Raw genomic sequence first — 14,030 nt, 5'->3', positions numbered from 1 at the left:
TGGGGGTTGTAAAATTTCATTACAGCACATTCATTTCTTGAACAAAATGAGACTCATTTTTCCAGTGGAAATAGCCTGGTCTTCATGATGCTCCTCTCTGTGCCAGAGAAGAGGTTCAGCTGGTTTCTTGGATCAGCTCTATGGCCTCTTTGCAACGCCAGAATGCTGCAGAAAGGGAAACTATGGAGCCAAGAATTTGGCCTCTGGATTTCAGTGACATTAACACCCAGAAAGAATTCCTGGGAAGGACTACTTCCATGAGTGAAACTGGAGCCATTCCTCACAGTCTGGGACTTGTCTGCACATGAGAATAAATGCATCTGGAATAAGAGAAGCTGTAAATTTAAAATGGGAGTGTGGTAAAATGGAGTAAGTCATGTGGCAATGCGATTATTTCTTTTTGCTTTCTGGTGGAAGCAGTCATGAAAGTCAGTTAAGTTGATGCAGGGAAAGACACATTTCAGTCTCCCAGCATCCATGTGTACTATCGTTCTGGACTGAGTTACTCGGAGCTGTTAAATGACTGTGCTGGAATAACTCCTCCATGCGTAGACAAGCCCTCTTTTTCTGTAGAACTGAGAGAAGTCTATCCGGGAATAAATTCAGCTAGCTTTTCTTCACAGAACTAAAGATCTGCCTGGGTCTGCAAGTTGAGTATAAATATAATTGCCAGGATGAAGCAATCAGTGCTTCATAACTAGATGCTTTGCAGCCTGCTAAACTTTGTCAAAGTATCAGCTGAAAGATTCAACCATTTTTGCCTGGATCACTGCTTGTAAATGTCTTATTACCCCAAATAAATTTTGAGCCGCTGTTCTACCTTTTAAGCAATAGGCTTGAAGGAGAAAAGATCAGCTGTTTTATTTATCCAGGTATAGGTCAAAATATGGTTTAGGGCAATTTTCTAGGGGAAAGAAGGAAAGAAGGAAAGAAGGAAAGAAGGAAAGAAGGAAAGAAGGAAAGTGAGAAGGAAAGAAGGAAAGAGAAGGAAGAAAGAAGGAAAGGAAGGAAGAAAGGAAGGAAAGGGAGGAAGGGAGGAAGGAAGGGAGGGAGGGAGGGAGGGAGGGAAGGAAGGAAGGAAGGAAGGAAGGAAGGAAGGAAGGAAGGAAGGAAGGAAGGAAGGAAGGAAGGAAGGAAGGAAGAGAAAGAAAGAGAGAAAGAAAGAGAGAAAGCAAGCAAGAAAGCAAGCAAGAAAGCAAGCAAGAGGAAAGAAAGCGAGAAAGAAAGTGAGAAAGCGAGAAAGCGAAAGAGACAGAGACAGAGAGAAAGAGACAGAGAAAGAGACAGAGAAAGAGACAGAGAGACAGAGACAGAGACAGAGACAGAGACAGAGACAGAGACAGAGACAGAGAAAGAGAAAAAGAGAAAGAGAAAGAGAAAGAGAAAGAGAAAGAGAAAGAGAAAGAGAAAGAGAAGAGAAAGAGAAAGAGAAAGAGAAAGAGAAAGAGAAAGAGAAAGAGAAAGAGAAAGAGAAAGAGAAAGAGAAAGAGAAAGAGAAAGAGAAAGAAAGAGAAAGAGAAAGAGTGAGAGAACGAGAGAATGAGAGAAAGAAAGAAAGAAAGAAAGAAAGAAAGAAAAAGAAAGAAAGAAAGAGAGAAAGAAAGAGAGAAAGAAAGAGAGAGAGAGAGAAGAAAGAGAGAAAGAGAGAGAGAAAAAGAAAGAGAAAGAAAGAAAGAAAGAAAGAAAGAAAGAAAGAAAGAAAGAAAGAGAAAGAAAGAAAGAAAGAAAGAGAGAAAGAGAGAAAGAGAGAAGGAGAGAGAGAGAGAAAGAGAGAAGAAAGAGAGAAAGAGAGAAAGAAAGAGAGAGAGAAAAAGAAAGAAAAAGGAAGAAAGGAAGAAGGAAGAAAGGAAGAAAGGAAGAAAGGAAGAAAGGAAGGAAGGAAGGAAGGAAGGAAGGAAGGAAGGAAGGAAGGAAGGAAGGGAAGGAAGGAAGGAAGGAAAGAAAGAAAGAAAGAAAGAAGAAAGAAAGAAAGAAAGAAAGAAAGAAAGAAAGAAAGAAAGAAAGAAAGAAAGAAAGAAAGAAAGAAAGAAAGAAAGAAAGAAAGAAAGAAAAAGAAAGAAAGAAAGGAAAGAAGGAAGGAAGGAAGGAAGGAAGGAAGGAAGGAAGGAAGGAAAAGAAAAAAGAGAGAGAGAAAGTGTGCTTTACATTTAGATGCAGCTAATTTGAAGAGGAAAGTGAGTCTCAGTTCTGAAGCATTAAATGTTTAGGGAAGGTGTTTATCTGTTTCTCTCTTTCTTGCCTGTATTTGGTAAACGTTTCCCTATTTTTTTTGCCAGCCATAAGCTGTCACAATATGCATGCAATTCTTCAGTTTTATAGATGCTTTGTGTTCATACAGAGCTGGTAGGGATGTAGTTTATTATTCACTGCTGTTTCTGGGCACTAGGTTTGCAGAATAGATCCTCTCAAAATGAATTCACAGAATAGAGGAAAGGAGAGAGAGAGAGAGGGGGAGAAACATGGGGACCTCACTTAAAACAACGCTTAACCATTCTGACCTTCCCTGAGTGCCTAGCAGTCCTGTTTCAGGGCTGAAGTGAGATAATGATTCTGTCACAAGAATATTAGTCAGACGCACTTTGGAAATGAACATTGCCTAAACCTTTGTTTTGCACAGGAAAACAGCTATATATCTAAAGCTTTACATGAAAACCTACTCTGACTTGCAACAAGAATCTTTCATAGGCTATGAATATATGAAAATATATTCTTTCCAAACTTTGCCTACCATCAGGGTAGCATTTACAATACTTTCTTCTGAAAATAACAATCTGTTTTTTTCCAATAAATAGCAAGATTGGCCATTTAGCATGATTCACCTAATTCATTCCAGATCTTGGACTTTGGTATTTATTTTGAGATATTTCTTATTTTGGAGCAGAGCGAAGGGTACATTTCACAGACCATTTTACCAATTTCATTGGGTAAGGAATGAATAACAATTCCATAACTTGAAAATTGTTGTTTAACCACAGCTGTTAAGTGAAATCTTACTCTGCTGATGATTCAAGTACATATCTTTGTTGTAAAGGAAAAATAAATAATTGTAATCCTAACAAGCACCAGATAATTAGATGCTTAATATGAGCAGAAGAAGGGAGAAGACATTGAAATAGATCTATGGGAGGTGAACAATTTGTAGTGCAAAAGCAATTAATGAGTACTGGAGTCATTTGACCCCATTAAATCTTTTCCTCAAATACCTCGTCCCTTTTTAACAAAGAGTAAATCAGACTACTGTGTTTTACTTCAAGACTAGTGTTTTCCCAAGAAAGACTAGGTATACAGTGATGGTGTCTGAAGACAGCTTTGAGTTGATGCCCCCATCAGACACTTTTGGTGTGCATGAAAGTCAGCAAAACAGAGCACAAATCTTGTACCCCCACAGTCCAGTATCTTAACACCAGCTTAAGTCCATGTGCTGGTTTTGGTGTCATCAGAGCCTGCCACACATTTGAATCTCAGCTGGAGCCACGGTAGTGCCACACACTGCTCTGTTCTGCTGTTGGTTCTGAGGATGCTGATCCTGAGCAAAGAAGCAGAGCAGGCAGGTAGAGCAGCACAGTCTTAGTCCCGTGCAAAAGATTCATGACAATGTGGCTGTCAGAGTCATAAATCTCATGTCCTAAAGAGTTTTCCTCTCCTCAATACCATTAATGTCAGCTATCATGTCATATTTTGTGTGGATAAACATTTACAGGGGATAGTAAAGAAGGAATGAATTTAATAGTTGTGTGGTATTGCGAGGTGCACAGCGATCAGTGTACAATTTACTGTTATGAGGAGATGCAAAATGCATACATGTACTGTGCTACTTGTGGAATTACATTGTTTTGCTGTGTGTACTGTATGCTAACAGGACAGGACAGCTCTGAACAGTCTTTGCTGAGAGAATATATGACATCCTGGAAGGGCTCCGAAAGCCCTTTCAAACCATTTAGATACAGGATGTTCAACCAGTACCTATTGCATTGAAAGGGCTCTGCTCTGGTAACCTAATATTTGCAGAGAGTATCTGCTGGAGGCTGAGCAGCCAAGTTAGGGAAACATTCCATTATTTACGTAATCCCAGCAACACAGGGGTGACTGGGACATGACCGTTTTGCAGCCAGTGTATGTAAGCAAGAGCTAGAGCATACACTATGCCTTTTCAAGCTTCCCTCCACTATGGATTTCATAGAGTCATCACAGAGTCTTACCTGATCTCTTGCAAGATCAGGCTGTCATCAGACTAACACTGAGCACATTCAGAAGTCATCAGGAACGTTTGTTCAAATACAAAACGCGCATTCACTTTTCCCAGTCCCTTGTGTCACCTCAGCAAATTGGAGAGGTGGGTTTTTTGTTGGTTTGGTTTGGGTTGGGTTGGTTTGGTTTGGTTTGGGTTGGGTTTTTTTGACCTGCTATCCTATAGAAGTGGCAAATATTCGGTTGTACTGGTGAGTGTGACTGTGCATAGGTGTTTGGTGTTTCTTTTCTTTCTGATTTTTCATTCTGCACTCCCCTACTTATATCTTTAAGACCTAATAGTTATTTGCCCTGCTACCTCTATTCAGAAAATTGGAGAACCACATTTTTCCAGAGACCTTTATTCCAAACCTCCTCCTGCTGTCATATTTTTGGCTTTCCACAAACACTGGCATCATTTTGGAAGATGAAAAGAAACACTTATGAAGAATGGTGGATCTGACTCTGGCATAGCCAGCCTGCAGTCTCTAGGGGTTCATTTCTTCCCTTTCTAAGTCATTGCAAGGAAGCAGCAGAATTGAAATTATGTGTCCTCAATCACCTACTTCCACAGAAAGAAAGAAAGAAAAAAAAAAAAAAAGGAACAATGAAGTATTGAAGCCACAGCCAAAGCAAACAGTTCAGAAACAGTCCATGAGCTGAAATATGTTCCCATTCAGATGTGGTCTGTACAAGTTCAAATAATTAAAGTGACTCTAAAAATGATGTTCTCTTCACTGATAACACACGAGCAAAAGAAATATAAACATATCATATTCCTCAGTAAATTAATATATGTATATATTTAACTTACCATGGTTATTTTCTTCTAAATGATACAATGCCTGGAATGAAGGATTTACTTTAAGGGTGTGCCCATGCTCTTAGGGCACACAGAGCATAGGCCTCTAACACTTTCTTTGGGTCCTGAAAGTTTAGATTTCAGGTTTAATTTGGACTTGTTTATAGAGTTAGTACATTTGAGAAACCAGCATAATCATCCAACTCAGCAGATCCCAAAGCAATATCTTCAGTTTGTGAGACAGGGAGAGTAAGGAGAAGATGCTACTGCTGGCTCTGTAAGGATCTGCCCTACTGGAACTGTGGGTGCTCTACCCACGAAGACATAGAAACAAGCAGCCAGAAGACATGAAGGCTCTCATGCACTCAGTCACCAAGTGGGCAGAACAGTCTCTACATATGTGTAAGGTAACTTTATGATGACCACGGTAGCTTTGCTTTTTGGTTCTCCATCCTTTCAGTCCTCAGCTGAGGTAAATCACAACAGTGGTGTTTACACAACTGGAAGAACTGACCACAGGCAGTGAGAGGTGGTGGTTTTGCTGGTGATTTATATCAGATCCACGTTATGACATTTCTCTATGGCAGTTCAGTACTCTGCAGCTAAACATGTTGTGCCAGGGTACTTTCTGCTCTGTCCTTAAATTTAGATAGGGCAATGGGAATTAAGCTTACATGAAAGCAGGAAGGAGAAGTACAGCTCACTGCAGAGTAAGACTGTTCTGGAGTTGGAGTGAATGACAGTGCATTATATAGTATACTACTGTATACATGTGATACTATCGCACAGTCTCTCACTACCTGATGAAGGCTGGATTCACTTTATCAAAGATTTCTGGTGTGTAGTTTTATTTTATTTTATTATGTTTTTTTTTTTTTAATTACAATTTTGTAGGACTGAAAGTTCAGAGAGAATCACTTCTGTGATGTAATACTTCTTTCCAACACTTTTGCTTATGATGACTATTCCCTTCAGGATAACTTAATGACTGGATCGGATTAGTGATCCCAACAACTGTACTCTGGGATTGGTGTACACAAGTACATAAGTCCCTGCCTGCTTCCTTAGGTCAAAAAGTTCAAATCCTAAAAAATTACTGCTTCGTATCTGTTTAAGCCTAGAGCAGCCAGGTCTTTAGGTTTCTAATTGGCTGCCCCAGAAGTTCCCACACAACTGCATTGCTACAGCTGGATAGCCACAGGACTTCCTGGATATGACAATCCAGAAATATACAGGCTTTTTGGGACTTGACAAATGTGTCCACTGCAGGGTTCAAGACATTAGTTTTTTTTAAGGTATAACCAAGAAAGTGCAATTACAAAAAAAAAAAAAAAAAAAAAAAAGTTATTGAAATGGATAGAATGCTCTAATGCTCTCCTGGAAGACACAAATTGCCAGGTCTATTTCCATGGATGGGGATAGGATAGGATAGGAGGGAGGGTATCAGTTCAGTTCATCACGTACTCCTGGAGAAGAGCCAGCTCACTTGTCGTTGGTGAAATCTGTTCTAAAGTCATTATACTGTTTAGAGAATGACTTTTGGAGTGACTGTGTAACTGTGATATGATCCTACCTAGATAAGAAAGAACTAGAGTAGATATTTGATTGTTGAACTATGGAGTCTAAGATTTGGCAGAAGAAGAGTTAAGATGCCTGCACACTTTCACCTCAGAACATCCCAGAGCAGTGTTCTTTGAGTTGTAGGACATGAACCTGAGGTCTACAAAGTGACTACAAAACTTCACTGAACAATCACAATTCCTGCCAACAAAACAAGCAATCAGATAAAATGAAAGAAAATTGAAAATGAACGATCAATAATTTAAATGTTATCATCCTCTATAGGTCGTTGCAAATGAAAACTTGTATGACAACACTGCATAGTATCACCTGGAAATTCCAAAAATGCTAGGCAGGCCCTGCAATTACAATGATTTGAGAAACCTTACTTGAATGGTAGTAGGTAGGGAACCTTTTTGATTATGGGTTAAGTCTCTCTCTTCAGGCAAGTACCTGGATCTCTGACTTCTCACAAGTGTACTGGGTCTGGCTGGGATGTTAACTTTCCCTGCAGCAGCCCATACAGTGCTGTGCTCTGCACTTGTAGCTAGAAGAGCAGTGGTATCACACCAGTGTTGTGTCTGCTGCTGAGCAGTGCTGGCACAGCATCAGGACTCTCTCTAACCCTCCTAGGGGATGGGCAAAAAAGCGAGAAAGAAACATCACCAGGGCAGCTGACCTAAACCAACCAAAGGGATATTCCATACCATATGATGTCACACTCAGCAATAAAAGGTGGAAAAAGGAAGAAGAGGGGTGGGGTGGGTTCTCGTTGCGAAAACTTCTGTCCTCCCGAACACCGGCTACGTGCATTGAGGCCCTGCTTCAAGGACGTGGTCAAGCATCGCTCATTTGTGGGAAGTAGAGAGTAATTTCTTTCCTCTGCACTTCCACATAGCCTTTACTTGTTTTGTTTTGTTTTCTCCTTCCCCCTCCCCCCCCCCCCCCCTTCCCCTTTCCCTTTTTTCTCTTTAGTTAAATTGTTTGATTAATAATAATCTTTCTTTAATAATTATTATTTTTTTCCTTTAATTAAATTATACTTATCTCAACCCATGAGTTGTTCTTTACTTTACTTCTTCCCCTCCTCATCTAAGGAGCGGGAGTGAGAGAGCAGTTGTGGTGTTCAGCTGCCTAGCACGGTAAAACCACCACAACAAAACAGCTAACAATTTAGGTACAGGAGAGTTTTAAGCCTCTTATTCAGCCTCACCTCTTCCCACCACCTCCCCGCACCCCCAACACCCCCACAGTCTACATTCCCTCCTTGGCATTCACTTTTGGTGCCACTGGTAGGTCTGCACTCAACTTGCCGAGTGCTTCTTTCGTAATCAAACTAAATTCACTTATAGTTTACGATATTGTATTGTAGATTCCACCAGGCCATACAGGGCTGCAAAGCTAGGCCCAATAAGTATGATGATACCAAAAGTCCTTTCATCACTGCAGGCCTTGGTGGCTCTCAGGTCAAGACATGGACCTCAGACCCCAAAATTGTGCTTAATACAGCTTTTCTTTGCCAGAGCTTTAGAGAAGTAAATCCTCTAGAACTCGTGAGGTTGACAAAGTGGTACAAATCAGAAAAAAAAAAAAAAAGTCTCATTAAGAAGCCGACCTACACATAACTGGTATGTTATATGGACACCACTGCTACCTGGTTTGCTCCCCTTTATCTGACCACTGTAGTGATGTGCTGAGTTCCTTGTTTGTGTGCTGAATGTAGCTGCATATGCCAAGCATTCAGCTCTTTCAACATCTCCAAGGTACCACACCCTCTCCCTGTGCCACAAAGAGATCAGGAGCTGCTCAAATTAAATTCCTTTATTAATGGAATGGTTTTAATAGACCAAAAATGAAATGGATGAAAGGAATGCTTGTCCTTTATGGTTGCCAGAAAAAGTAAATATTGTCTACAGACATTATACAGATTTCTTTTAACCACATTAAATAAGGTCTACAGCAAAGCAAGCGATCTATAGAAATGTATTGTTATGCTGCTGTTACAAACTATCTACATTGAATAAAAAAATGGTGTCTCAAAGTCAGTTTTAACCTCAGTTGATTACTGTCATGATTTTGTGTAGCTTGCCCTCATCTCCCCTTTTTTTGCTATTATACATAAATCAGCCATTAACAAGGTTTTAAAAAGTGAGCGATCAAAAAACAGGTTGTGTGTAGCAGAAACAGAGAGCTCCCTTCCCCACCACCCAGCACAACTACTCTGTCACCTTCCTTTAAGATTTAAGAAGGAGTTTATCACTTCCCTGCAGGCTTTTCCCACAGTTAAAGGTTTGTCTCTCCAATCAACTTATTTTCCATGCCAGAAATTCCCACAAAGGTAATAACTGGTATGAGAATATACATACTTTAAATATACATATTTTAACAGAGCATATTTTCTTTTAGCAGTACGGTGTGCTGTCTCTGTGAATGCGTTCACAGTAAAACCAAGTCAAATAAATATTTGAAGGAATCAGCAAAGTGCATCCAGTTTCACTTTCCAAACAGAAAGTGATGTGTCTGCTTTTAGTGGTGGTATAAAGCAGAGATTTAATACAAATCCAACTTTGCTAAGTCAAGATCATGAACAAAGAAATCCCAACTAATTACAAAATATTTGATTAACAACTCATCCAAACAAAGGGATAGGTTTACTCTACACCAAAGCTATTTTCTGAAAAGGACTTCACTGCTGGCTTTATAACAGACATAAAGCACAGAAAGAATGTTTTCTCAGTTTGCAGAAAGGATTAATCAGGATAGTTTGTCCACTCAATCAAACATTACTCTGCTGTAACAACATTGTTCTCAGTTCCCTCTCTCTTTGATCCTCCTGCCTGTATTTCTCCTCTAATTTTTGTTTTTCAGAGTCCATACTATAAAAAGAAGAATCTGTGCTTCTCCTAATCTTCTCAAACTGACTGAAATCTGCAACATACTTTCCATTTGGAGAGAGGGAAACCACAGGCACGAATTCGTAACCCCAGTGGATCTCCTCAGGGATGTAGGAAGTCCTGCTTTGACAGACGGCACTGGTGGACTCCACTGTGGCGTTCAGGAGCACCACAAGCTCAAAGTCCTTCTCCTTGAGATTTTGAGGTGTGAGATCTCTTAAAGGACTGCTTTCATCCAAAATATGGTAGAACGTTAAAGGCAGAATGAGAAATGGACTTTCTGAAGAGGAGTCAACATTGAACTTGACACTGGCTTGATTCAGCAGGATTCTCTCCCCTTCTTTGGTTTCGTATGTCTGAAGAAGCTTCCCAGACAGCTGACACTGTATCAGAAGGCTCTTCCTCATATTTGCTACTCTGATCACCAGGCAAAGTTCTCCGTTGTGTTTAGTAATGACAGCACAGTGGCTGAACTTAATAGTCTCTGCCCTTTTTTTAGGTCTTGCAATTTTGGCCAGAAAGGTACCTGTGATGAAGATTTCAATCAAGGTGGTGATGACCAGTTGGGCCACAAGCAAGAAAATGGCATGCGGACACTCCTCTGTAATGAAACGAAATCCATAGCCAATGGTCGTCTGTGACTCCAGAGAGAAGAGGAATGCCCCCGTAAGAGAGTCTACATTCTTGACGCATGGCTCCCTCTTTGGGGTGAACTTGTTTATTTCTAAATCGCCATGAAGGAATGCAATGGCATAGTAGATAACTCCAAAAAGGAACCAGGTCATAACAAAAGTAGCAGCAAATAAGGTGAGTTTGTACCTCCACTTCATGTCTATAACTGTAGTCCACAAATCTTGAAGGTAGAGTAGATAAATGCCATCAACTTTGTCTATCCGCACGTTGCTGTGACCGCTTTTGGACATCACACGGGGTTTGTGTGCTTTGAGTGCAGTGTCGATGCCTCCATTAACCAGTGGGATGCGGGACATATTAATCTGTGTGGCTTCCATTCTCACGGCTTCAGTCCTAAGGAGAGAAGAAAAGAAGACTGTTACTTAAAGAAATCAAAACACATAACTGTTTCTGAAAAGCATTTATAAATGTTGATGATACAAACATAATTTAAACACAGCAGTAGTGAATAAAAACAGCTGGAATATAAAGTTACCATCATACAATATCTGACATTAAAAATAATTTGATATTATTTTTTTTTCCAGAAAACAAAAGAAAACAAAACATTCTTTGATTCTGGTGACTGCCAAATATGGAGAAGTAGGTTTACTTTATGATAGCCTGCAAAAGAAATTTGACCAAGCTGAAATTTTATATTAGTACTTTATTTCTGTAAAATACTTTTTTTTTTTTTTTTCCTTACGTTTCTCTAGAGAAGAGGCTCTTTTTGACTACTGCAAAGGTTTTCTTTAGTGCCCTGAAGAGAGACATCTGATCAAAATTAAAGTCGCGTCAGTGCTTGGTTTAGAACGCAGATCCAGTACACCACCTCTGTCTCTTCCTGTGACAAAGGCAAAATGAGCCAGACCAGCTTTCACTGTGAACAATTAACTTCCACAAGTGATTTACTCAATCGGATCTGGCTCTTTGTTGCAAACCTACAACTGATCTACAGGGAAACAAAGCAGACCTGAACACATCAAAGTTGAGTTTCGGAACGGAATATTTACACCTAAAAATGCTTCGAAACTGTTTGTATTCTATAGTACTCTGACTTTAAGCAGTCTAAGGAAAAAAAAAGGAGGCGATTCACAAAGTCAGCATTCTTAGCTGTGGGCCCTGACCTGCGCGAACCCAGCAATCATTGGACCACCCGACTCCTGAAGTTTGTTTACTGTTCATCGGTCCGGATGGAGAGTAAGTGTGCGGACACTCAGGACTGAACAAAGCCCACAGAGTGAAGCAGAACGGTGCTTGTGCCAGCTTGATGAGGCAAGTAACAAGACCCGGCTTGCAGGACTAGACAGTGGTTACATAGAGCAAGGACAGTGCATGTTATAGTCGTTTCCAACAACAAAACTTCCTGCTGAAAAAAAAAAAAAAAGTAACGAAGAAAAAAAACATCCCATGCATCCTTTGTGCTTTGGCAGGTCATACAAAAAGCATTGTTTTGTTCCATTGTTTTCCTCAAAAAGCTCCTTAAGTAAGTGATTCGTTTTTTTGAACCACCAAAAAAATTAAAAAGTAAAAAAGAACATCTTCCTTATAGCTACTTAAAAGAAATTTGCAGGAAATACAAGATATATTTGTGTTACACACATGTGCCAGCCCAGGACATCAGTGTGATTGCTCACTGAAGTACCTTTCCTGTTATGTTAATTAAAGAGAATTTTTGTTTATGACTATACCCATTACAGTGTTGCAGGTTTTCTGGGAAAGGGTAATAAAACTTAACCCCCATTAACACCTGCAGCTCATTCCAGTTTTGGTTTAACCACCACCATTTCTCTTTTGTCATCTAAGTGCCATTGCCATGTATATATATATCTGTATCTATAAGAAAGGAATTTATCAATGATCCCAGTAGGAGATTCCTTATGTGACAGTCAAATCAACATGCAGTGCACAGCATGTCCGGATAATAAACAGGAAAAAACCTTCAAGTGATCTGAAAAAGAACAACGGGAGGAAATGGGAGGGGGGGGGGGGGGTAAGAGTAGGAAGGAGCATACAAGCAACTGCTCTTTAGGCAAACTCAAAATCAAGCACTACTGTCAGTGTGCGGTAAATACATGTAACCTCCGATGGGAAGCTTTTTAGTAAAATGCATGCTATTTTGTGAAGAGGCCCCATTCTCCACACTGAGCCTTACCCTCAGTAAGCCATAGATATCAAACATATGCAAAAATCTGTCTTAAAATAAGTTCGCCTCTTCCTCCCAAGAACACTTTACCTTAGCCATTACCTCCAGACCTAAACATTACATTGTCAGTCTAAATTTCCATGCCGCAGATTGCTAGGGCAGGGGATGGCTGGCCTCTCCAATATAGTGCTGGGAACACACATCCCTTCTCAGCCTACCTGGACGCCTGCTCTTTGGAGCATACTCCCCAGGGCCGCCAGATCCTCCTTCTCTGGTGACCACCAGGATGGAGACAGCCAAGGCTCCACCTTCGCTCCTCAGTGCTCTAGCTGGTGGGCTTGAGCTGATGTTGCAGGAATAGTGTTCACGGTCTTGGCAGAAAGCAGAGATCCCTGGTTAGGGTCAAGGGTGGCCAAAGACAAGGGGCACGTGGGCACTTGGCACTTGCCTTGGCTCTATCATGTCCTGGAAACCTGGGCTTGCATATGTAAGATGTGTTGGGCATGCTGAGCAGATCAGGTCCGCCCCACATGTGTTGTGGCACTGAAACTTCCTTGGTGTGCCAGACTTGGTGCGAATACACTGCACTATTCATCTGCAGCATCAGCAAGATCTATGGTTTCAATCCATATGATGGCCTGGTAAGATTTCTTGCCTCTTCCTCTTGTTTTCCCTGAAATGAGTTGCTCCTCGTCTGGGAGCCCTGACTAGAGAAAAACCTGACATTGCACACTGCCACGTTTCCAGGCCTGGTGAAGGGTACCTAACATCACAGATGTACCAAAGTGTTGTAGTAAAACAGTTCCTCCCAAAAGACGGGAGGTAGAAAGGTAATTGCAAGGCACAACATCTTCCCTGGGCTACCTCAACAAAAGGACAGCTGCAGAATTTACCAGGACAGGCTTAACCCAAGAAGTGTGTCTTTGCTGCAGCCCAAGGCAATGTCTGGCATGTACCGGACTGTTTCAACTCATAACCAAAGACATTTCTCACGGTGCATCTCTAGTGCATCCATGTGCAAAATCAGTCTCCACATGTAGGGACATCATGGCTGAGCTGTTAGAGTATGGCTGTATCAGAGCTTCTCTGTCATCTTCTATACCCTCCCCAATCTGTATTTCTGTATGTGACAAAGCTACTTGGCTTTGCAGTGATTTCCTGAAATGGATCCCAGCCAATTTCTGGTGCTTTTTTTGGTTGTAGGTATTTTTTGTTGTTTTTACTTCCCATTTTTTCTCTTACATCACTTTTTCCTGTGTGATCCTAAATTCTTCTAGTGCTCTTTTCCTCCCCTGGGAAATTCATGTTGGTTTCCTTTCCCTGCAGAAATACTTCCCTTCTTTGCCACGCTGATACGGGAAAAGAAGATCTGTCACACTGCCTCACAGCAGCACTGCCCCTGCTCCCTGCCCTTACCACTGCAGACAGCAGGAATTACTTGGGGGAAGAAATTCTGATGCAACCACCTGTGGAATAAAACCAGGCTTCCAAGGAGATTTCTCCCCTGCCCTCCACTTCCCCACTGCTTCCTGAGTGAATTCACCAGTGCAGTATCCAAGAATAAACTGTTAATGGGTGTTTGTATGTATAAAACATATATTATAACACCTGCATTACTATTTACGATCCCGTACCTTCCATAGGCACCTCAGATATTCTATTACTAAACAATCCCCAGCAGAAAGATTTTATTTTTTTTCTTCTTTTTTTTTTTTCCCTAGTTTTCCCT

General features: G+C 40.8%; 1 protein-coding gene across 8 annotated transcripts in view; it reads right to left on the bottom strand.

The window, feature by feature from the left end:
- Window positions 1-8,395: 8,395 nt before the first annotated feature.
- Window positions 8,396-14,030, bottom strand: part of KCNJ15 (potassium inwardly rectifying channel subfamily J member 15) — a 37,126-nt gene continuing 31,491 nt past the window's right edge. For 6 of the 8 annotated variants that reach the window (XM_066978860.1, XM_066978864.1, XM_066978843.1 and 3 more), the window contains exon 2: window positions 8,396-10,509. In XM_066978860.1, the coding sequence (XP_066834961.1) occupies window positions 9,366-10,493 (1,128 nt within the window). In that variant the 5' untranslated portion in view covers window positions 10,494-10,509 and the 3' untranslated portion in view covers window positions 8,396-9,365. Of the gene's footprint in view, window positions 10,510-10,861; window positions 11,209-11,282; window positions 11,501-14,030 lie in introns of those variants that run through there. The other 2 variants (XM_048071558.2, XM_048071557.2) reach the window with 2 other exon arrangements.

The sequence above is a fragment of the Anser cygnoides genome, chromosome 1, assembly GCF_040182565.1.
Source record: "Anser cygnoides isolate HZ-2024a breed goose chromosome 1, Taihu_goose_T2T_genome, whole genome shotgun sequence".
Classification (NCBI taxonomy): Eukaryota; Metazoa; Chordata; class Aves; order Anseriformes; family Anatidae; genus Anser; species Anser cygnoides.
This window is presented reverse-complemented; position numbering and strand designations above follow the sequence as displayed.